This window comes from Oncorhynchus nerka, linkage group LG15 (assembly GCF_034236695.1).
Source record: "Oncorhynchus nerka isolate Pitt River linkage group LG15, Oner_Uvic_2.0, whole genome shotgun sequence".
NCBI classification, from domain to species: domain Eukaryota; kingdom Metazoa; phylum Chordata; class Actinopteri; order Salmoniformes; family Salmonidae; genus Oncorhynchus; species Oncorhynchus nerka.
In genome coordinates this window covers 35,841,528-35,867,006 of record NC_088410.1, presented here as the reverse complement: position 1 = coordinate 35,867,006, position 25,479 = coordinate 35,841,528, and the positions used below count along the sequence as shown (strand labels likewise).

At 43.7% G+C, this 25,479-nt stretch overlaps 1 protein-coding gene across 1 annotated transcript in view; it reads left to right on the top strand.

Annotated features, from left to right (window-relative positions):
- The window catches only part of LOC115142582 (regulatory-associated protein of mTOR), a 172,780-nt gene that overhangs the window by 43,389 nt on the left and 103,912 nt on the right, over positions 1-25,479 (top strand). The window contains 2 exon segments of the mRNA XM_029682143.2: positions 19,308-19,466; positions 20,646-20,792. Coding sequence (XP_029538003.2) covers positions 19,308-19,466; positions 20,646-20,792 — 306 coding nt within the window.

The following is a 25,479-nucleotide window of genomic DNA, read 5'->3' as shown; positions in this document are numbered from 1 at the left end:
TCCGGGAGCGCTAGTCGCTACATTGTTTGTATTGCTAAGGATCCTTGCGCTAACAGACGCTGAAGTCTTCCTACTGATCCATTGACGAGCAAGAAAAATAAACACAAACCTAAAGCAATTACTTCATCCTCTGAGGGACATTGTTATTGATGCTTTACAGTCAAGCTACTGCTGAATGACGAGGCCTCTCTTGTTTTGTTTTTTACATTGTACTAAGCAACCTTCAATATCACACGTTACAATAGTCTGTAACATCATGATGTCCATTCAGTATTCAAGAAGGATCAAGTCAAATGTAAGGATGGTTTGAAGGGCTATTGAATACATTTTCCCCCACCTTTTATTTAACCAGGTAGGCCAGTTGAGAACAAGTTCTCATTTTACCACAGTGACCTGGCCAAGACGAAGCAAAGCAGTGCGGCAAAAACAACAGTTACACATAATTGATTTATTTCACCTTTTATTTAACCAGGTAGGCAAGTTGAGAACAAGTTCTCATTTACAATTGCGACCTGGCCAAGATAAAGCAAAGCAGTTCGACAGATACAACGACACAGAGTTACACATGGAGTAAAACAAACATACAGTCAATAATACAGTATAAACAAGTCTATATACAATGTGAGCAAATGAGGTGAGAAGGGAGGTAAAGGCAAAAAAGGCCATGGTGGCAAAGTAAATACAATATAGCAAGTAAAACACTGGAATGGTAGTTTTGCAATGGAAGAATGTGCACACGTATAGTCAATAACACAATAAAAAAACTATGTACAATGCGTGCAAATGTAGAGTAGGGAGGTAAGGCAATAAATAGGCCATAGAGGCAAAATAATTACTATTTAGCATTAACACTGGAGTGATAGATGTGCAGATGATGTGCAAGTAGATACTGGGGTGCAAAATAGCAACAGGATAAATAACAATATGGGGATGAGGTAGTTGGGTGTGCTATTTACAGATGGGCTGTGTTCAGGTTCAGTGATCGGCACGCTGCTCTGACAGCTGATGCTTAAAGATAGAGAGGGAGATGTCACCAGCTTCAGTGATTTTTGCAATTTGTTCCAATACACCTGTTGGAGTGCTACGGGTGGGTGTTGCTATGGTGACCAGTGAGCTGACACAAGGCTGGGCTTTACCTAGCAAAGACTTATAGATGGCCTGGAGCCAGTGGGTTTGGCGACAAATGTTGCGAGGGCCAGCCAACGAGAGCATAAAGGTCACAGTGGTGGATAGTATATGGGGTTTTGGTTACAGCGGATGGCACTATGATGGACTACATCCAGTTTGCTGAGTAGAGTGTTGGTTATTTTGTAAATGACATCGCCGAAGTCAAGGATCGGTAGGATAGTCAGTTTTACGAGGGTATGTTTGGCAGCATGAGTGAAGGATGGTTTGTTGCGAAATAGGAAGCAGATTCTAGATTTAATTGAGGTGCACAACTAAGATGCTTTACAGTCAAGCTACAGTACTGCTGAATGACCAGGCTTCTGTTTACATTGGACAAAGCAATCTTCTCTATCCATTTTCCAGTCAGGTTTCATCATAAGATGTAGGCTCTCACAATGCCCGAAGAGTTTGTCTAGACTGGTGTGATGGTTTTTCTGTTGCGCCCAGAACAGCTCAGTCGAGGCCTCTTTAATGGCTATCTGTAAAGTTGCATGTGTATCGTAACGCAAAGGGTTACGTGTGAGCCAAGCTGTTTTACCGTTTGGTCTTAGTTAAATTTTAAATTTCACCTTTATTTAACCAGTTAAGCTAGTTGAGAACATGTTCTCATTTGAAACGGCGACCTTGCCAAGATAAAGCATAGCAATTCGACAGATACAACAACAGAGTTACACATGGACTGAACAAAAACATAGTCAATAATACAGTAGAAAAAAAGAAAGTCTATATACAGTGAGTGCAAATTAGGTCAAATAAGGGAGTTAAGGCAATAAATAGGCTATGGTGGCGAAGTAATTACAATATGGCAATTAAACACTGGAATGGTAGATGTGCAAGTAGATATACTGTGTTGCAAGAGGAGCAAAAATAAATACACTATGCGGATGAGGTAGATAGATGGGCAGTATAGATATGTGCTATGAACAGGTGCAGTGAGCTGTTCTGCTGGTTCTTAAAGCTAGTGATGGAGATGGGAATCTCCAGCTTCAGTGATTTTTGCAGTTCGTTCCAGTCAGTGGCAGCAGAGAACTGTAAGGAAAGGCGACCAAAGGAGGAATTGGCTTTGGGGGTAACTAGTGAGATATTCCTGCTGGAGCGTGTGTTACGAGTGGATGCTGCTATGGTGACCAGTGAGCTGAGATAAGGGGGGACTTTACCTAGCAGAGACTTGTAGATAACCTGTAGCCAGTGGGTTTGGCGACAAGTATGAAGCGAGGGCCAGCCAACGAGAGTTTATAGGTCGCAGTGGTGAGTAGTGTATGGGGCTTTGGTGGCAAAACGGATGGCACTGTGTTAGACTACATCCAGTTTGCTGAGTAGAGTGCGGTATATTTTATAGATGACATCGCCGAAGTCAAGGATTGGTAGGAGGGTCAGTTTTACGAGGGTATGTTTGGCAGCAGGAGTGAAGGAAGCTTTGTTGCGAAATAGGAAGCCGATTCTAGATTTCATTTTGGATTGGAGATGTTTGATGTGGGTCTGGAAGGAGAGTTTACAGTCTAGCCAGACACCTAGGTATTTGTAGTTATCCACGTAGTTTGTGTTGCCGTTGATTACTTGAGGCATGTATTCTACCCTCCAGATGTTGCCGTCTTTGTTACTGTACAAGAATGCACAACCTTGGTCTTGGATCAGTGCACTTGTTCTTTGTTCGATGTTCTGATAATGTAGAGAATCAGTCTATTCCCTTGTCTTTTGTCAAGGAACAGAGCTTCTAGAATGCCTCGTTTTTTTCAGACGAGCTCCCAGTGCATATTAAGTGTCATATTCCAATTATCCTGTGACCGAATCCTAAATATCCATCTACATTCTCCTGCTCTGGGTTGTCAAAGTGAAGAGCACGAGGCATACGCATAGCTTGGTATACCTCTGCACGACTACTCAATCAGCAGTCTTCATCAGACACATGCACTTGGTCATTTGTGCGCACACACTCCTACTTCACACACGTTTTCCGTCCACAATTTGTCACTCAACCAGCTCCTTCTTCCAGTTGGTGCTTTGATTGCTTTTGAACCTGGGGACCTTGGCTTAGCGACTTTGGGGACTTCCGTGCTAAGGGATCCCTAGTGTTTGTGTGTGTCCATCGCCTAGCTAATGGTCCCTTGTCTCCTGTCTGAAGGTTCGGCGTGTGAATGTCTGAATAAGCCACTTTCTCACAGGGCTTGTAGTAACAGTTCCACTTGGCTGCCTTTACTTCTGTGCACTTTATTCCAAAGTGCCGGAAAGACACTGGTTTTATGTATTGACAATTCAGTTACAGCTCATTGCCATAAGATGACATTGTAACTGACAGTTTGACAGATTTCTGTGAAATGAATGTTGAATAGTACAAAAAGCTACCCTCTTGTATAGGATTTCTAAGCTGTCGAAATAGCTTTTATTGCTTCATTTAGCCAACGCTCTTATCCAGAGCCACTGACAGCAGCAATTAGGTTGAATGTAAGTGCCTTTCTCAAGGGTACATCGACATACTTTTTACCTAGTTGCCTCAGGGATTTGAACCAGAAAGCTGCTTCTGGCCCTGTGTTTTTCAACGTTAAGCGACCTGCCACCCAGTCTTGTCCTTGCCATTCTCTTTGCCACTGACAAGTGTATTGCGTCATTGAGATCTGTGGGCATTTTTCAATATGCATTTATTAAAGTATCAAGTTAAAATATGGTAGTCAGGCAATATTTGAGATGTGAATAGGCAACATTGAATGTGTATTTTTACTCGCTACAGTGAAGATAATGGCCACCATTGATAGAAATAAAATAAAATGGCCGTTCTTATATTCCTGTGCATTCGGGTACGCATTAGAGAAGTTCCCTCCGTGTTCTGTTTCGCAAACTTTTATTTGGACTCACGCCGACCCTCCTGTGCTCCAATTTGGATTTTGAGAAACACCCGGTGTGTTTGTTTGATTCAAAGGTGCGTTTTAAAACACCCTGTATTTGATCACACTGGTAAGACTGATCCCATTGTAATGTAGGGATGTGAGTGTCTGGCCTTGGCCTTGTTAGAGCTGATCTAAGGAGGTTCAGGTCTGGGGCCTGCCTGCCCTCAAAGCTGCTTACTTAGCTACAGCATCCTTCCTTCTACAGCAGCATGCCCCTTGGGTGCAGCGTGACTCTCCTTCTCAGTCTATTATGCGGAGCTGTGTGTGTCCATCCGTGCCTCCGTGTGTGTTTCACAATGAGGTTGCAATGTATCCTATTCTTCACACACTCCTCAGACTAACAGTTGATGTGCATCGATAAGAGACTAAAGAGACTAGAAACCCGCAGACCCAGGTCTCAGAATTGGTAGATTATCTTCAGATTCTGAGGACTGTGTCAGGCTTTTGCGCTCTACTTTACTCACTCTTTTCACTGCCTTCCATGCCGTGTGCCTGTGACACAATTAGTAGTTGAGAGAGAGCCACACGGGATTATCTGCTTTTCACTGCTACAGGGAAATGTGACTGCGGCCTTATAGCTGATCATTAGAGCCTCTTCTTTCTCATTCCATCTTCGGTCTCCTCTCGGAAGCTTCACGCAGAGCAAGGCTTTAATTAAAATGTGAAGCCAGATTCCATCTGAGCCCTCCAGTAAACCCCACGGTGGGGTCGTAATAAAAGTACTAGAGGGAGTGTCTGTCCTGTGAAAGGACTGAGAGAGCCCTCGCCGACGTTTGACGTGGCAGGTGTGATTTACGCACAAACCGCTGAGGATTCACTCTTTGTTCATGACTCTCACATAATCTCATACATCAGCACGCTGTTGCCACACTGCTTAGGATTCAGTCTGTCTCCTCAAACTGTTATATTTCGGTCCTCTGGTCAGACGGGGAATTGTTTTGTTCCCTGTCACTGAAAGCTTCGGTGGCCGTCGTACACAGGGCAATATGTGGGAGCGTGGCGGAGGTGTGTGTGGCTGACCATAATCCCCTGTCACTGAAGGCTTCGGTGGCCACATATGTAAGAGGAAAGGAGAGGTGTGTGTGCTTGCCGAGGTGGGCTCAGGACACTGACTGGGGCGTAGCAGGGCTGGCACTGTGAATCAATAGGCGGGACAGAGCAAGGGGCAGCTGGGTGGGGAGGAGGAGGAGAAGTACGCCATTTCTGTACTGGCTGACTGGACATCACTTTTTATGAGCTGAGCTTCCAAATCTCTTTTGGTGTTTGTGGTAGTGCACTCGATAATTTGCGACCTTTCCTTGGACTCCCAAGTTTGTCATATTAATTAAACTTCATGCATCTTAGGACTAGAGGTCGACCGATTAATCAGGGCCGATTTCAAGTTTTCATAACAATCGGAAATCTGTATTTTTGGGCGCCGATTTCCGATTTAATAAAAAAATATATATTTTTAAAATACCTTTATTTAACTAGGCAAGTCAGTTCAGAACACATTCTTATTTTCAATGACGGCCTAGGAACGGTGGGCTAACTGCCTTGTTCAGGGGCAGAACGACAGATTTTCACCTTGTCAGCTCGGGGATTCAATCTCGCAACCTTACAGTTAACTAGTCCAACGCATTGCACTCCACGAGTAGCCTGCCTGTTACGCGAATGCAGTAGAAGCCAAGGTAAATTGCTAGCTAGCATTAAACTTCTGAGCTGTGAGGGGAACGGCACCTCAGTACCTCCAGGCTCTGATCAGGCCCTACACCCAAACAAGGGCACTGCGTTCATCCACCTCTGGCCTGCTCGCCTCCCTACCACTGAGGAAGTACAGTTCCCGCTCAGCCCAGTCAAAACTGTTCGCTGCTCTGGCCCCCCAATGGTGGAACAAACTCCCTCACGACGCCAGGACAGCGGAGTCAATCACCACCTTCCGGAGACACCTGAAACCCCACCTCTTTAAGGAATACCTAGGATAGGATAAAGTAATCCTTCTCACCCCCCCTTAAAAGATTTAGATGCACTATTGTAAAGTGGCTGTTCCACTGGATGTCTTAAGGTGAACGCACCAATTTGTAAGTCGCTCTGGTTAAGAGCATCTGCTAAATGACTTAAATGTAAATGTAAAAAATATTCAATCATAATCACTAGTTATAACTACTAATCCAGTTTAGCAGGCAATATTAACCAGATGAAATTGTCATTTTTCTTGCGTTCATTGCACGCAGAGTCAGGGTATATGCAACAGTTTGTGTTGCCTTGCTCATTGCGAACTAATTTGCCAGAATTTTACGTAATTCTGACATAACATTGAAGGTTGTGCAATATAACAAGAACAATGTAACCCGTTAGATAAAATACCGAACGGTTCCGTATTTTACTGAAATAATAAATGTTTTCGAAATGATAGTTTCCGGATTCGACCATATTAATGACCAAAGGCTCGTATTTCTGTGTGTTATGTTACAATTAAGTCTGATTTGATAGGACAGTCTGACCGAGCAGCAGCAGGCCCGTAATCATTCATTCAAACTGCACTTTAGTGCGTTTTGCCAGCAGCTCTTCGCAAAAACAGCGCTGTTTATGACTTCAAGCCTATCAGCCTAATGGCTGGTGTAACCAATGTGAAATGGCTAGCTAGTTAGCTGGGTGTGCGCTAATACCGTTTGGAGTAGTTATTCCCCTTGATGATGCTTTGAGTGTGGTTGTTGTTGATGTGTTCCTGGTTCGAGCCCAGGTAGGGGCGAGGAGGGGGACGGAAGCTATACTGTTACACTGGCAATACTATAGTGCCTATAAGAACATCCAATAGTCAAAGGTGTATGAAATACAAATGGTATAGAGAGAAATAGTCCTATAAATACTATATTAACTACAACCTAAAACCTCTTACCTTGGAATATTGAAGTCTCATGTTAAAAGGAACCACCAACTTTCATATGTTCTCATGTTTTGAGCAAGGAACTTAAACGTTAGCTTTTTTACATGGCACACATTTTTACATGGCACATATTACTTTCTTCTCCAACACTTTGTTTTTGCATTATTTAAACCAAATTGAACATGTTTCATTATTTGAGGCTAAATATATTTTATTGATGTATTATATTAAGTTAAAATAAGTGTTAATTCAGTACAAATTAGATTTTTTTTGCCATCAAGAGTTTATTTATTTATTTGTCTGTTATTTGGAATCATTTGTGTCTTGCTAGCTACTCTGAAAATTTGACAATATGCTAGCTAACCAACTTGTTAATTGGTTATTCAAGCATTGGTTAGTGTGCCTACAAGCTAAACAGCTAGCTCGGTTATTGACTTGTGGCTAGCCAAAAAAGGACCCATTTTAAAAGGTGGATCATCTTTTGACGTGACTGGGAAACTACCATGGCAGGCACTGTCACCTTAGCTAGCTGCACAACTTCTGAGTGATGGGAAGCACCTCCACCAATCAGCCTACACTACTACACAGACACCTGTCTTTACTTTCACAACTAGTGGTAGACGTGTCAGTCAGCAAATGACTGCTGTCTGAACACACATGAATGCCATTTGGTCACTTGTAAATTGCTTTTTGGACAAAAGTGATTTGAGCCTGCAGTCTGAACAAAGCAGAAGGGTGAAAGAAAGGACAGATGCAGGGAGACTGAGGAAGAGACGGCGAGGCAGACTGAAGGTGTTGAGCTTGTCTACTCCCGGTGTGTCCCAAATGACAACCTATTCTCTATGAAGTGCACTACTTTTGACCAGAGCCCTATGAGCTCTGGTCAAAAGTAGTGCACTAGAAAGGGAACAGGCTCCCATTTGGAACACTAACCCTCTCTCTCTCTGAAGCTAGGTAGCCTAGTAGAGAGGATGCCATTCATCACAGCCACTCTGTGACTAAAGCCAGTCTAATGAAGACCGATAGCTACTGGAGCAGGATAGATGAGTAGGTTATCTCTGTATTAAGCACGCATATCGTTAGGAAGGCAACCTATGTACCGTCCATGGTATGACAGGGATTCGGACCATTAGATGGTCGACACTTCTGCTCCGTATGTAGTTGGCCCTTTGGCCCTCTTTCTGGATGGTCCAATTGAGCCATATTCAGCCTTGTTAGTCCATTCTTGATCATGATGCAGTGGTTTTCATTTAAATATACTGAACAAAGATATAAACGGAACATGCAACAATTTACGATTTTACAGTTCATATAAGGAAATGAGTCAATTGAAATGAATTCATTAGGACATTATCTATGGAATTCATATGACTGGGCAGGGACTCAGTGGGGAGCAAGGCCCAGCCAATCAGAATGAGTTTTCCCCACAAAAGGGCTTTATTACAGACAGAAAAACGCCTGTTTCATCAGCTGTTCGGGTGGCTGGTCTCAGACGACCCCGCAGGTGAAGATGGCGATGGTCCTAGGTTTATGTGGTCTGCGGTTTTTAGTCCGGTTGTACGTACTGCAAAATTCTCTCTGGTAGAGAAATTGATATTCAATTCTCTGGCAACAGCTAGGGTGGACTTTCCTGCAGTCAGCATGCCAATTGCACGCTCCTCAAAACTGTTGTGATAAAACTGCATATTTTAGGTGCACCTGTGTAATGATCATGCTGTTTAATCAGCTTCGTGATATGCCACACCTATCAAGTGGATGGATTATCTTGGCAAAGGAGAAATCTGTGCACAAAATTTGAGAGAAATACGATTTTTGTGCATATGGAAAATTTCAGGGTTCTTTTATTTCAGCTCATGAATGATGGGACCAATGCTTTACATATTGCGTTTTTATATTTTTGTTCAGTATAGATTGGATCTCTAAGTGTTAGACTGAGTTGGTCCTTTGGTCCTCCTCCTGGTCCACTTGAGACTACTTTAACCTACTTTAATCTTTTGACATTATATTAATCTGTTAGCCTAGTTAACCCATTCATGCAGTGGTTTGAATTGCATCTCATTTAGTTACATAGGAAGTTAAGGTCAAGTGGTTTGCTTTGAACATTGCTTTGCTACAGAAATACCATTTTGGTTTTTGAAACCCGACCTTCTCTGAAGGTTGAGCCTACCTTTCCATTTTCCGTTAATGGTTTATTTCTTGACCTGTCTCCTCATCGTCTTCTTTAATTGTGTTCATCCCTCCATCCTGTACCACCTAGACTGCATCTTCTTTCCTCTGGAGCCAGCTCCCCCTCTTTCTCACCAGGTCTTCCTGTTTTCTCTCCTGTCTCACTCTCCCCACCCAGTGTCTCTCACCCACTCCTACCTTTTTACTAGCTTTCTGTCCATCCCTTCTCTCCACTCTACATGCATATTTTTCATGTGTGTAGATGAGAAATGAATGATACATACCCTGCCCTGTACTGGCCCTATTTCGGACGTCTGAGGGCAGCAGGCTGAGCTTAAGGGCCTCTTTTCCAGACACACAATCGCTCTGCCCCAGACTGAATTACTGGGTAAATATTACTGAAGCATGCAGCACTGACACCATGTCCCAGAGAGGGAGAGAGAGCGGGCAGATAGAGGAGAGGAAAAGGTACACACACGAGAGGCGGACACGCTGGTGAGATGTAGACAGAGATGATCCCGTCATGGTGTATTTTACTGAGGGCCTAAAAACAGAACCACTGTGGCAATGTGTTGTAACTTGTAATGTGATTAGGTCTGCCTGCTCACCATCCCCATCACATGGCAAGAGCATCTTACACTGCTATTTTAAGCTTCTTCTTTTGCACCTCGTGAAACTTAAGTGTAATAATGCAATCTTTAGTTTCTCTGAATTAGATTTAATGCCTGTGAAGTGAATTAAATCTGATTTGGTGTGTTAAGCCTCTCATACAGAACTTTTGTCCTTGGTGTCAATCTCAAGATGTCTGTCTCAATATCAGCAGGGTAGATACCACTTCTAGGAGATTCAGGCTTTTCCTGCTTTTCCTGGCATGGGGCGGAAGGGTAGGAGAATGCTCTCTGCCGTTTACCAATGCAGCTAGCCCAAGGGATGCCGGGGTGGACGTGTGTGTTTAGCGCAAGGGAGTAGAACATAGTCATTGACACACACTTGGGTGTACACAGAGCTCACCTGACACACACACTATTCACTAAGCAGTTTCTAGGCATTACAATTAGAGGCATAATTTAAGCCCCCCTGACCCAGTATTTCATATGGATTTGCTGATGGTTATACTACAAACCTAGGGGCTGTGTCTTACATTGAGACTGCAAAGTGCATACTGTGTATAATTGCACTCTATCACATGCACACCTGCATACACACTCTCACCCACTTCACTAGGTGCAGGAAAAAAAGCTGATGGCATTGTAATGTGCATTCTATTCTGTTGTAGAACCAGCTGGCTGTTTGTCAGATGTTGTCTGCAAATAAGAGAGGGGGGTGTGTGTACAAGTATAGCATAGCAGTGATTTGGCCAGAACCCTGTTCTTCAGGTTGAGGTGCCAGCTGTACTGCTGACAACACTCCACAGTGCCTTCATTAGTTGCCCCAGTCAGTAGACGCACAAGCACACACAGACCCATGCGCCAAACGTAACAAACACTGTACACACTCAACTTAGCCAACTCTTCAAACACACTCTAGAGAGGAGAACACTTTAACAACCACTTCCACTCACATACACAAATGTGTGCGCTTCCATTAGGAGGAAATCTTAACCGTGTTCCTGGAAGTGTGGAGGTGTTACATTTGATTTAGCTCATAGCTAGTCACTGATGGGGCTGGGCGATATGGCCACAATATTGTTAACGTTTTTGACGATATTTGAGATTTTTTACTAATGATATGCTTTGAGTAGTGCATGACCCTAGTGTGGGAACTTGTTTTATACTGTTCAATTCAATATCAACCAAAACTTGGAATATGTTAGACACTTTGAATATAGCATTACAGCAAATGAAGAAGCCAGAGAGGGGTTATTGTGACAGGGTTTGAACCAAAGTTCTGGTCAGTGTTTCTCAGTGGACTCTAATTAGATGTTACATTAAATGTTTTCTCTTACGTGCCTCCCGGGTGGTGCAGTGGTCTAAGGCACTGCATCACAGTGTTAGCTGTGCCACCAGAGACTCTGCGTTGGAGCCCAGGCTCTGTCGCAGCCGGCTGTGACCGGGAGGCCTATGGGGCGGCGTACAATTGGCCTAACATCGTCTGGGTAAGGGAAGGTTTGGCCGGCAGGGATATCCTTGTCTCATCGCACACTAGCACTAGCCAGGCGCAGTGCACGCTGACCAGGCCGCTAGGTGTACGGTGTTTCCTCCGACACATTGGTACGGCTGGCTTCCGGGTTGGATGTGCGCTTTAGAAAGAGTGAGGCTTGGTTGGGTTGTTTTTCGGAGGACGCATGGCTCTCGATTTTCACCTCTCCCGCGTCCGTGCTGAGTTGTAGCGATGAGACAAGACAGTAACTACTAACAATTGGATACCACGAAATTGGGGAGAAAAAGAGGGGAAAAACAAAAAAACAAACATGTTTTCTCTGACTTGATATAACTTCGATGTAGCTAAAATATTAATGCGTAGCTTGTTCCTCTCTGATTGATGATATATCGTTGCACAAACAACATGCCGATCTAGGCCTTCACCAGCACTGGTAGCAGGCTGTATTAACTAGCTACATTTGCTCTGACCCAGTACATTTAGCTAGCTAACTAGCCAACTAACTAGCGATTAGCATTGATATCTTTGAATCACAACTTGCTAAGAAAGGACAAAACTAGCTAGCTGTTTGCAGACAGTAAGATACACAAACGAATAGTAGAAATATAGAACGCTTGTGGATTTGTATTAAGAAACAAAGTGGAAAGCAGCATCGTTTTCATCAACATCTTGTTGCATCTGCAACTGCTCTCCTTGAGTGACATGATACAGGGTTTGGTATGTGTCAAAGGAGAGAGACGACTCAAATAGCAAACAGAGTAAATTATAAAAAACGACATTACACGCAGAGGAGTGGCCTAACACATTTAACAAACCAAACCTTGAAGTACTGTTTTAGGTAAAGTAAAACCCCAAACTGGCCCGTGCATCAATACCGGTGTATATAGTAAAATACGGTAACCACTGGTTCTCTTCCATTCACTGCACTCACTCACTGACATACACGTACACAGACACACACTAGAACTACACTTCTGAAAACACACACCTTTCCAGTAAACACTCACTGGACTATAAAACCTGTAGGGTCTCTTCCCCTCATTTGAGGCTTTATTGATCAGTACCTTTATAATAACCCAGTGATCCCTGAGGAGCAGAATGAGACATATTTATTACCTGATCAATGGACCCCTAAATCAGATGGAAAGATCTGAAGTAGCCAGGAGACACCTGACCTGGATACCTGTACAGGCTCACATATCACACCCCATATCACACCCCTTGGGATGTTGAAGACCCATCATTTACCATAACCAGGGGGTGGGGTTCTACCACAAACATCCGCTTTGTGACAAAAATAACCTAAGAGGTGCGAGTGCACGACCAACCTACCTAGCTACCTACCTACAGGTGTGCCCGGTAGACCCCTGCATTAGAGGCTATTTCCGAATGGAGGAGGATTAATTACACACACTCAGATTAGTGTCAGTGTGTGTCCTCATTCCCCCTTGTTCGCCCCACATTCTACATTTAACCCTGAAACACAACTCTCTCCTTCCCATAACCACACCCCACTTTTCTCCTCTCTCTTCCTGGCGTATCCGGACAGAATTCCCACTTCAATCCCCCAACTCACATCGGAAGTCCCCAAGCCCCTGTCAGACTCGGTCTTTAGGAATGGACTCTGGCATTGCTGCCACTCCAACCACTCCTCAAACAATTTCCATTGTAATTCCAGCGGCTGTAGCTGGAAATTGGGATCAGAGACGATTAGAGGAGAACGAGAGAAAAGCGGTGCATTGGGCAGCTGACAGCTGAGCCCGTATGAAGAGAGAGAGCTTGACTGGACCTCTGTTCTGAATTGTTCACTGGAGCTATGTACCAAAATTCTCAAATGGCTTCCTGGTCCAACTAGCTGTATTTAGACTGGAGCTGGCTATGGTATATTGATGGGTTATTTGTGTCCTCGTGTCTGAGGTAGAGTTATGTGATGCCAAAGGGCTTAGCTGTAGCGTCATTGGTCCTGAGGCGCTAGCTTTATAGCATACAACGGCGAAGGTAGAGATATATGGTAGCGTCTAGTTGTATTTAGCCCAGTGGCCATGGTAGAGTTATGTGATGCTGGCCTTCACGGCAAAACAGAAGAGTTATGTGGTGCTAACGGTGCCAGCTGCATAATGTACGCTGCCAACAGAGTTATGTGGTGATTACATGGTGGCCTGTGGCCCCTGTGGCTGACACACACCACTGGTGGACGGAGGTTTCCACAGCTCATTCTGCTGGCCACCCCTACTACATCAGCTCAGTCTGTAACAGCACAAGCAGCACGCATTAAGTGGTATAGTGGTCTAAGGCACTGCATCTCAGTACTCGCTGTGCCACTAGAGATCCTGTTTCGAGTCCAGGCTGGGCGCGTACATGCTGAGATGGTCGCCAGGTGTACGGTGTTTCCTCCGACACATTGGTTCGGCGGGCTTTGTGTCAAGAAGCAGTGGGGCTTGACTGTCATGTTTCTGAGGACGCACTGCTCTCGACCTTCACCTCTCCCGAGTCTGTAGGGGAGTTGCAGCGATGAGACAAGACTGTAACAACCAATTGGATACCACGAAATTGGGTAGGAAAAAAGGGAACAAGGAAAGAAAAACCCTTGAATGAGTAGGTGTGTCCACGTTTTTGACTGGTACTGTAGATGGTTGGATGATTTATGAAAGTTAGGCTATTGATTTATAGAGCTAATTAAGTTGGTTTCCTCTCCTCACTTTTCTTAGACAATTAAGGCAAGGGCTGTTTGCTCATCTAACTCTGCCGCAATATGCTGGTTAACTTTGCTATTATGCACATAGCAACATGGTCTAGGAAAAGGCGTCAATTCAACAGTGCACTGATGTGTTTCTGAACCGCGGACACCGACTGCTATCTAATGCGGGAGAACTAATTTGTTATAGTATCATTTGTATTAGTGTTCCACCATTGCTCTTACATAATATATCCATATACAATTTCAGTAGCACATGTCTTAGTGACGGGTGGTGCCATTCCCACAGCCTCCACAATGGATCAGTCTGCTTAGACATGCAATCCCACACCTACCCACACAAACAACAATCATTTTATTATATCAATTATTTTCAGGTCAACACGCTATACACACTTTGAACTATCTTCCCCCACTACACATTGCAACTGACACAGAAATGGACCCTCACAAATTGCCTGTGTGTTTACTCTAGGGAATTGGGCCTTGTGTCTGAAATGCATTACAGGCAAAGCCCAGTGTTTGCTCACTAGATTGACTTGAGTTCAAAGGGCTGCAGGGTATGTCTGTGGATCCTAGTGACCTGTTATCGTTCATTTTCACCCTGAGTGGTACACACACACACACGACTGAGCAGCTGCAGATTACAGCCCACAGGGCATCTATACATGTTGCCATGTCTGTATTAATGTGATATTTGAGTGACTCCAACGGTACAACAATCTATGGGCTAAAAAAACCTTACTAAAACGTTAGCTGACATGGGTTGGTTGATCTGGACATTTCTTGCAAGTTATTAATAGCTCTCTAAAGGGATGCAATGACTGATATGACAAGGAAAACTGATTCCTTTTAATAAAAAATAAAAAAAACTGTAAAAAGCTATTCTAGTCCACCTCGCTATTTACAGCTCACTCTTGATTAAAGATGTGATCCAGAACTTTGACTAATAAGTATTTTTATACCTCTCACTTTGGGCTGGATGTGCCAATGTGTAGTTCATTCATGCATTATCTATGAAGAGAACTATTGTCTTACCACAATTAGACACGAAATCCCTAGTTTGAAAGTGACTGTTTACTGAAATCTGTGCTGCGCTAGCAATTCGAGGTCCAGCCAATGAGGTTCAGACCCTTCACTATTTGAGTGACAGCTAGCAAGATACACAGACAGCAAAGAGAGAGCGAGCAAAAAGTTGTGCACAAAATGTATCTGTACATATGACACAATTTTCAGGGGCCACTTTTGGCTCGTGAGCACTACTTTCAGAACTACTGGCAAAAAAGTATACAGAAGTTCCGGAGAATCTCTTTAAAATCATTTTACAAGGTGATACGATTCTGTCATAACACTTGCATCATGTTACTCAGTCTGGCAAGGACAGTACCCTCCATAGAAATGGAATGGCTTTTTACATGGTTATAACCTTTACTGTGACTAGAATGTTTCCGACTGAGTGTCTATTAACAGGAGTAACATAAGGGTCTCTTCAATTTCCTGAGGAGTGAATTGGAAGAAGACAATTGATCTAAAGTAAAGGAGCCCCTTGGCTGACTTCGCATCGACACACGTCATCACTGACAGATCTATGAAAGAATGTGTGTGTGTGTTTTTGAACGTGCAACAAAAGTGATCAGAAACACAGGCCTGCTCAGTGTGTGTGTGTGTGTGTGTGTGTGTGTGTGTGTGTGTGCGCGCACCATCAAACCATTGGCATCATTTCTCATCAGCGGTATTGATCTGAAAGCAGGAAGATGATACAGTGCTTGAGAAATGACTCTATTTCTCTTACTCTTTCTCTTTCTCGCTCTGCCTATTAGATTTGTGGTTCTCCTTCTCAGCCAAACAATCCCAGTATTTGTGCTGAAATGTTAACATAGCCCTCCCAATGACAGGAAACGGCACAGCACTCAACAGATTTGCATTCATTGACGACAAGTTGGGGTGCCACTGCTGCTGTCAACTATACAAACTGTCTTCAGACATTGTCTATCCTTGCTTGTTCTTTGGAGCTTGTAGAAACAAATGTATCTGTAAAAAGTATGCAAGCACAATTTGATTTTGCATATTTTATTTTGCATGCATGCTTTTGGTCTGCAACTTCAGTCTGTTAGATTATCAGCTTTCAGTCTTTCTGGTTAAATCAGACTGGTGACAAGCTTACTACTATAGGCAGATTGTATCTCCTCATTCTCAATCTCATCTTTCTCTGTGTCATGTATTTTTGTTACACAACATTTATGGAAGGCTGATAATACCATCCATCTTTTCCTTTGTAATCAGAGTGAGTTTAGTCTCTAATGTTCCTGTGGGCTTACCATCCTGCACCCCTCAGTGTTGAGAATGGCTTTAGGAAAGGTTTAGTGTGTTAATGATGTGGCGCTTTTCCCCCTTCACTCTGGTTCTGTCCCAAATGGCACCCTATTCTGTATGTCGCGCACCACTTTGGAGCTTGCTCTGGTCAAAGGTAGTGCACTACATGGGGAATAGGGTGTCATTTGAGACATATGCTCTTATTGTTATGGAGCAGATCAGGGATGAGAGGTTGGTTACGCTCTGCTTTTCCTTGTTCTAGTACAGGGATTATCCCCAGTCCCACAGGTCCACCATCAGTGGAAAATGTTTCTGTGTTTGTCCCCAACTGCCTGTGTGTGTTCCTGTGTGCCCGTGTAGGCTATGCCTGTATGTGTGTGTGAGAGCGAGAGCAAGTATTTGAGTAGCTTACGGTATCAGTATGTCTGAGATTGTAAGTCTGTCTTTTTGTGTTCTTGGTTATCTGTATCCTTCCCTGGTACCTGTTCCTTGAAGCAGACAGGGCAGGGTTTAGCTCGGTACAGGTTGACGTGCGCCAGGCACCATATCTGTCCTGACATTGACAGAAACAACAGAACCACTTCATGCACCAATGGAGTCAGTCAGATTTTTTTGTAAGGAGTGATGGATCAATTCATGGACACCTCGATAGAGCCAACTAAACAGAGACGGACAGAAACTGAAAGGGCAGACGCACGTCAAATTCCCAGCTCAGTGCCAATGGGACTGCTCAGACACTGCTGGACATTGGGAGCTAGCTGCAGAGATGTAGGATGGGAGGAGGACTTCCTGGGAGTCTTGACTTACCTGCAAGGAGAGTCCCAGTGGGGTACCAGGGCTCCCCCTTCAGGGAACGATGGGGAACAGCATTTGAGTGTGTGATGGGCACATGTACACAAACAAGCTTTTACTCTCACTTTCATTCATTTTTTTCCTTTCTCTCTCTCCTCTTCCTCTCCTTTTCTCTCTCCATCGAACACACTCGCTTGAAGAAAGTTTAGTCAGCCTAAACTGATCAAGTTACCGCCCCATCTCTCCCCACTCACATTTCAGTGTACATCCCATTTGTGAAATCCCAACTCTAACACAATTAGCAGCTGCTTATAACACTTAATCTCATAAGGACTAACATTGGATCGTTGAAAGTGTCTATCCGCCAGGCAGTGTTCAGACTGCGGTCCTATCTGATTGCACCAAACTCAATCAGCAACTTTAGCTTTCAAGGCATGCTCACTGTGTTCTGAAACCGAATGAGGAGACTGGATGACGTTGTTGAATACAAATACATATTGGACTGATTGGTTCATTGCTAATTAGCTTGGTGTTTGTAATGATTGTGTGGGTTAAATGCTGAAGTCCTTGAATGGGAACTGATGGATTAAAAAAGTTAGTATGGTTCATACTAGGTTGAATGGGAACTGGTTTATTCTAGGTTGAATGGGAACTGGTTTATTCTAGGTTGAATGGGAACTGGTTCGTTCTAGGTTGAATGGGAACGGGTTCGTTCTAGGTTGAATGGGAACGGGTTCGTTCTAGGTTGAATGGGAATGGGTTCGTTCTAGGTTGAATGGGAATGGGTTCGTTCTAGGTTGAATGGGAATGGGTTCGTTCTAGGTTGAATGGGAACGGGTTCGTTCTAGGTTGAATGGGAACGGGTTCGTTCTAGGTTGAATGGGAACGGGTTCGTTCTAGGTTGAATGGGAACGGGTTCGTTCTAGGTTGAATGGGAACGGGTTCGTTCTAGGTTGAATGGGAACGGGTTCGTTCTAGGATGAATGGGAACGGGTTCGTTCTAGGATGAATGGGAACGGGTTCGTTCTAGGATGAATGGGAACGGGTTCGTTCTAGGATGAATGGGAACGGGTTCGTTCTAGGTTGAATGGGAATGGGTTCGTTCTAGGTTGAATGGGAATGGGTTCGTTCTAGGTTGAATGGGTTCGTTCTAGGTTGAATGGGTTCGTTCTAGGTTGAATGGGTTCGTTCTAGGTTGAATGGGTTCGTTCTAGGTTGAATGGGTTCGTTCTAGGTTGAATGGGAACGGGTTCGTTCTAGGATGAATGGGAACGGGTTCGTTCTAGGATGAATGGGAACGGGTTCGTTCTAGGATGAATGGGAACGGGTTCGTTCTAGGATGAATGGGAACGGGTTCGTTCTAGGATGAATGGGAACGGGTTTGTTCTAGGTTGAATGGGAACGTTCTAGGTTGATGTAATATTGTGCGGTTATGAGAAGGGCTTACCACAAACTTTCTAAAGGACTCTTGAGGTGAAACAAAGTTGGAGCACTCAAAAAAAACAAAAAACATTGATTTCTTATTGCTCACTTTAATCCACTGTACAGGATGCGGGCAGGTGACTGACGTTTCCATGTTTTGTGTGTCTTGTTTGAGAGAACCTGTGTTTAACTGTTAGTACGCACGTGGGAATCATACAATGTACACCGTCTAAATTTGTATGACGACGTGTACACACAAAGCAGGCCACAATGCTCTCATTGTTAAATGACCTCGAGGCCTGTTTCACTAATTAAAAGCAGCAGGAGCATTATTTAAATATGCCACTGAAGCCTATTACAGCAAACACAATAGTCTATTCTATTCTCCCCAGGTAGGATAGCAATGACGCAAATGCACCTCCTTTCTCATAGAAAAATATTATTCAAATAGACATAAACAACAAAAAAGACATCAACCGTAGCCCTAACCTACTTTCAGCACCGCTATTGAGTTGTATCTAGTTATTTCTAGTCCTCTAGGCATTGGCCTGTAAGGACGGTCAATCCACATGCTCTCTGTTTCTCCAAAGTTGTTTAATGATGAATGAAAGAGGGAGTTGAATTGAAAAGACCTGTGTTTGGCCTGCTTCTTGTTTCACCCCCTTTTCATATTTCTACACTCGCGTCTGTCTATTAATCGATACACTTTAAACTATGGTGTATGTCTCTGTCCACACTTTCAAACTGAAATGCGTCTCTTTCCTTCTCTCTCTCCTCTCATCAAATGCGTGTTGTCAGATCAAATGAGGGGCAGGTAGTTGTAGCAACGTGATAACAGAACACAATATCAAATTATGTTAACGCTCTTCCACTCTTTCTCTCGGTTTCTCCGTCTCTCGCTCAGGCACGTTACAAGCAGAGTCTGGACCCCACCGTAGACGAGGTGAAGAAGCTGTGCACATCCTTGAGACGCAATGCCAAGGAGGAGCGTGTCCTCTTCCACTACAATGGACACGGGGTCCCCCGACCCACCGTCAACGGAGAGATCTGGGTCTTCAACAAGGTGAGAGAAACACACGCATGCAGAAATATATATATATATGTATATGTATGTATATATGTGTATATGTGTATATGTGTATATATGTATGTATGTATGTATGTATGTATGTATGTATGTATGTATGTATGTATGTATGTATGTATGTATGTATGTATGTATGTATGTATATGTATGTATGTATGTATGTATGTATGTATGTATGTATGTATGTATGTATATATGTATGTATGTATATGTGTATGTATGTATGTATGTATGTATGTATGTATGTATGTATGTATGTATGTATGTATGTATGTATGTATGTATGTATGTATGTATGTATGTATGTATGTATGTATGTATATGTATGTATGTATGTATGTATGTATGTATGTATGTATGTATGTATGTATGTATGTATATATATATGTATGTATATATGTGTATGTATATATGTATGTATGTATATATGTATGTATATATGTATGTATGCACGTACAACGATGACTTCCACTTCTGCCTCTACAATCACACTAAGACTCACAAAAAGTCCAATCGTTGAATACACACGAACAGGTCCATTGGCTCCACTGATTTTAGACTTAAACAAGTTATCCCACACACACCCCCGCACCAACAACAAAAATAGTTATTACAGAAATACATTATTTTATGGACAACTCACACAAAGAACACCCACTCTAAATGACACACGGCTCCTGTCTTGGTTTGGGCGCTGCCTCTGCCCAGTACACCCCAGAGCGCCTCCTCCTTTCCTCTTCTCTTCCTCTCTTTGTAACCCTTAATGATGAGTCCTATAAAACTAGCCCTGCTGCCGACTCTCTGCTACGGTGTGCCAAGGCCCCATTGATCCCTCTGGTCCACCTCCTAAAACCACCAGCACAGAGTATCTCCCAGTACAGTAGTCAGAAACAGCACCAGGACTTTCATTGCTTCCCCACATCCAATCCAAAAAGTGAATTGGGACGCAGATGTACAGTTAACCCCCCCCCTCTTTCTTTCATTGTTAGTATTGAAAGAGGATTGAAGGATCTGGCAACATCTTAAACTAATTTTGAACAAATAATTGCTAGTAGTACAGAACATTTCTATTTGCTGGCTTGTAGGTGGCTATAACATGGCATCTAATGTTGTCTACCAAAATGTTTAATAACCCCCATCCTGTTTGTCCTGTAGAACTACACCCAGTACATCCCTCTGTCTGTGTACGACCTCCAGACGTGGATGGGCAGCCCCTCTATCTTCGTTTACGACTGCTCCAACGCTGGCATCATCGTCAAGTCTTTCAAACAGTTCGCCCTGCAGAGAGAGCAGGAGTTGGAGGTGGGTGGCAGAGATATACACTGCATTCGGAAAGTATTGAGGACTGGACTTTTTCCACATTTTGTTACGTTGCAGCCTTATTCTAAAATGGATAAAACATACCTTTTTCCTCATGAATCTACACACAATACCTCATAGTGACAAAGCGAAAACAGCTTTTTAGAAATATTTGCAAATGTATACATTTAAATTAAATTAATACTTATTTACATAAGTATTCATACCATTTGCCATGAGACTCGAAATTGAGCCCAGGTGCATCCTGTTTCCATTGATCGCCTTTGAGATGTTTCTACAACTTGATTGGAGTCCACCTATGGTAAATTCAATTAATTGGACATGTTTTGGAAAGGCACACGGCTGTCTATATAAGGTCCCACAGTTGACAGTGCATGTCAGAGCAAAAACCAAGCAATGAGGTCGAAGGAATTGTCCGTAGAGCTCCAAGACAGGATTGTGTCCATGCACAGATCTGGGGAAGGGTACCAAAAAATGTCTGCAGCATTGAAGGTCCCCAAGAACACAGTGGCCTTTGTCTTTCTTAAATGGAAGACGTTTGGAACCACAAACTCTTCCTAGAGCCGGCAAAACTGATCAATCAGAGGAGAAGGGCCTTGGTCAGGGAGGTGACCAGAAACCGATGGTCATACTGACAGAGCTCCAGAGTTCCTCTTTGGAGATGGAAGAACCTTCCAGAAGTACAACCGTCTCTGCAGCATTCCACCAATCAGGCCTTTTTGGTAGTGGCCAGACGGAAGCCCCTCCTAAGTAAAAGACACATGACAGCCTACATGGATTTTGCCAAAAGACACCTAAAGGACTCAGACCATGAGAAACAAGATTCTCTGGTCTGATGAAACCAAGATTGAACTCTGTAGTCTGAATGCCAAGACTCAAATCTGGAGGAAACCTGGGACCATCCCTACGGTGAAGTATGGTGGTGGCAGCATCATGCTGTGAGGATGTTTTTCAATGGCAGGTACTGGGACTAGTCAGGACATTATTATGTTTTTTAAATACAGAGATCCTTGATGAAAACCTATTCCAGAGAACTCAGGACCTCAGAATGGGGAAAACAACCCTAAGCACACAGGCAAGACTACGCAGGAGTGGCTTCAGGACAAGTCTCAATGTCCTAGTGGCCCAGCCGGAGCCCGGACTTGAACCCATCGAACGTCTCTGGTGTGAACTGAAAATAGCTGTGCAGCAATGCTCCCCATCCAACCTGAGCTTAAAAAGATCTGCAGAGAATAATGGGAGAAACTCCCCAAAATCACGTGTGCCGTGCTTTTAGTGTCGTACCCAAGAAGATTCGAGGCTGTAATTGCTGCCGAAGGTGCTTCAAGAAAGTACTGAGTAAAGGGTCTGAATATTTATGTGAATGTATTTCATTTATAAAAATAAAGTGCACATTTTTTGTTGTCATTATTGGTTATTGTGTGTAGATTGAAGGGGGAAAAAAACTATTTATTCGTTTTTTTTGAATAAGGCTGTAACGTAACAAAATATGGAAAAGGTCAAGTGGTCTGAATGATTTATGAATGCTCTGTACACACACACACAGACGTACACATACACACACAACCACTCCCTCAGCGAGACCAAGGTATGTGTGTGTATAATGTGCCTTGAATTCCGAATCGCAAGCCAGCTAATTCTTTTGAATGAAAGAAGCGTTTCACAATCTCCTCTCTGTGATCCCAGCCAGCAAATAGGCAGCTGGAGCTAAATGAATTAATGATAGTGTTTTGGTTTGGTCAGGATCTCCCCTCCCCCTCCCTACCATCCCTCTATCCCCTTTATTCCACTGTTTTCTTCTTCCCGGCCGTGGCATCTCAAGTGAATTTACAACACGCAGTTAAATTATTCATGGAGGAGTTTGAGCGCACTTCAGATTATATTGAATACAGCAGAAAGAAAGAGGACGAGCGAGAGAAGGACAAGGAGGGTTGATGGGGTGTGGAGAAAGGGGGCAGAGAGGTGGAGAAGAGGGTGAGAAATAGAAAGGGCGAGGAAGAGGGGAAAAGAGAGGTGGGAGAGGAAGGGATGGCAGCGAGGCAATGGACAAAAACAGTGTTACAATGCAGTCTAGAGAGGCTGAGAAAAAGACAGAGATACTGTGAGGAGATTCATCCTTCACCATAAAGTCACGCTAACTTCAATACCAGCAACACACCGTTTCTCCTTTCCTCCCCATCCGTCCATTCAGGCTCCCTCTACCATGCTCCCTATGTGTCCAACTCTTACCAGGCTGAGATAGCAGGGGTCACGGCCCAGATAGAGGAAGGAGCGAGAGAAGGCCCGACGGCCCATCAATAACACTTAAAGCTGTCAGTGCGAGAGAGGGAGCAGGGAAGGAGCGAAAAAAAGTGAGAGGAGAAATGGATCAACAGAGGTCTAGAGCGAGATGGAGAGGGATAGAGAGTAGCCTTTGTTTCTCAGCTGTTAAAAGTGTTGGTGTAATTGACCACTCTGGGTTCTCTTTGGGTCACTGTGGGGTAAAGCTCTTAGCTGCAGCCAGCTGGAACTGTTGAGAAACACCACTCTTCCGTGCTAGCCTAGCTATCCACTCAAGTGTAAGGTTGTAGCCACTGACCAGTGAGTTTGAACAAAGTATTTAAAAATGGGCCATATAACAACATGGGCCATGTGATACTTAGGTTATGCCACATTAAATTCCATTGTATGTGCCTTGGTTGAAAGTAAACGTGATATCTTAAACAAACCTTATTCATCAGAAAAGAATGTGCCAATATGCAAAAGGAATTTATGCTCTGTTTGGAGTGGGTCCTTTTTAGTGGGTCAGTTTAAGGCCGATGTCTTCAGTCAGTTTGTATTGAAAATGTTGTTTTTCTGGGTCACGGCACAGAACAGTTGGGTTTACTACTGTGTTAGACCACACTGCTTTCAGCTTCATAGCCCTCTGTGTTAGTACTAGGCCAAGTTAAATAATGGCGGAAGGCAAAATGGCTCCACTTTACACCTTGGTGCAACTCTCCCCCGCCTGCACAGCAACAGGAAGAGAGGAATGGGGGGAGTAATGGAGAACGAGAGAGTTGGAGGACGGGGATGGAAAGATGAATGGTAGTTGGGAGGGAGAGGAAAGGGAGAGAGGGATAGATGAAAGAGGAATATTGAAATGGGATGAGGAGGGAGGTAGGGAAAGAGACGAAGGAGAGAGGTGGAGAGAGGGAGGTAGTTCCGGAAGACTATTAAAGATGCATGATAGTACCCAGGCAGGGAGTCCCTGTACTCTCCACCTCCTCTCCATCCCTGTTTCCGCTACAGCATAACGCTCTGCAGCAGAGTGCACGTAGAGGGTGGCCCTAGTTCACACCCACGCCTTCTCACACGCTCACAACCCTTATATGCATGTATTCATAAACACACACGGACAGACTTGATCCCACTAGGGGCCTTTAAAATAAATAAATATATATATATATTTTTTTACTGGGAAATAGGGGGAGTGGTGCGGAAGGACGGGGAGGTGTTCTGTCTCGCTCACTCACTCGCGTGCACACATGCACGCAACCATCAGTCAGGGGTGTGGTGTCTGAGTGCTCTGTTATGAGAAGTCCGCTTCCTGCTAAATATTTCAGACTTACTCTATGGAGTCAGCAATATGATGCTCACTGCATTGACTGTGTGTTTGTGTGTCCGTGCTCTTGTCTTTTGGGTGGAAGGAGTCTGATTGTTGTGCATTTGTCTGTTGGTATATCTGTTCTCAGCCAATGCACACTCCCGTGTGTGTCTGTGCATATGTGTATTGTAAAGGCTGTGCTTTGAATGTGTTTGTTGACTCCTTGCTGTGTGTGTGTATACACCCCGCTCCCCATACAGTGCAATTAGTTCTGTGAATTAGTGTCAGTAAAAAGAAAATCACATACCCAGTGTGATGAAAATAAAATCCTTCCATACTGATTGTAGTGCACATTTCTGAGATTATGATATGCTAATATGTTAATTACTGAAAAGCAGCCGGGTTTGGGCAGTAATGTGGTATTTACCATAAGGTGTATTGTATCACAATATCCAGAATGACTTGTGTAACAATATTGTTCCGCCATCGTTGATCCATCATCATGTGTTACGGACTAGTTCAAATATACATGTTGCGTTGGTTAGTGTAACATTCCCCATTTCATCATTAAGAAGTGACAGAGAAGATGTAATTGTACGAGACACGGACATGCACAGTGTACAAACACAAGCGCACATGTCCCTATTAATCCAGACCAGTCTGAGCAGAGCTGCAGGTTTAATAGTGGTATTTATGAAAAGCAATGAAGAGACACATGGATCTCACACTGAGATGTTGGCTTGCTGCAGGTCCTGCTTTTAGTTTCCTTTCTCTGGAGTCTCCTCATTATAACAAGCTACAATTAGAGAGGAAGGCTCTATATCCATAAGGGGTTTCACTGTGGTTCTACTGATTAGAAGTGACTTATTCCCGGTGTGTTTCTAGAGCTGGGAGGACTCATGCTGTCTCATCATGTAGTGTTGAGGTTGCTTGTTGTTTCAGTGTATCTGTTTAGGTGGAGTGGCTCTTCTGCCCATGGCTCTGTTGCACCCTGAACTGAGAGGTATAATCGTACAACACATTGAAACACACACACACACACACACACACACACACTTTTCATGCCTCTGTTGATTTCAATTGAACGTTTTGGAATGTTGCATT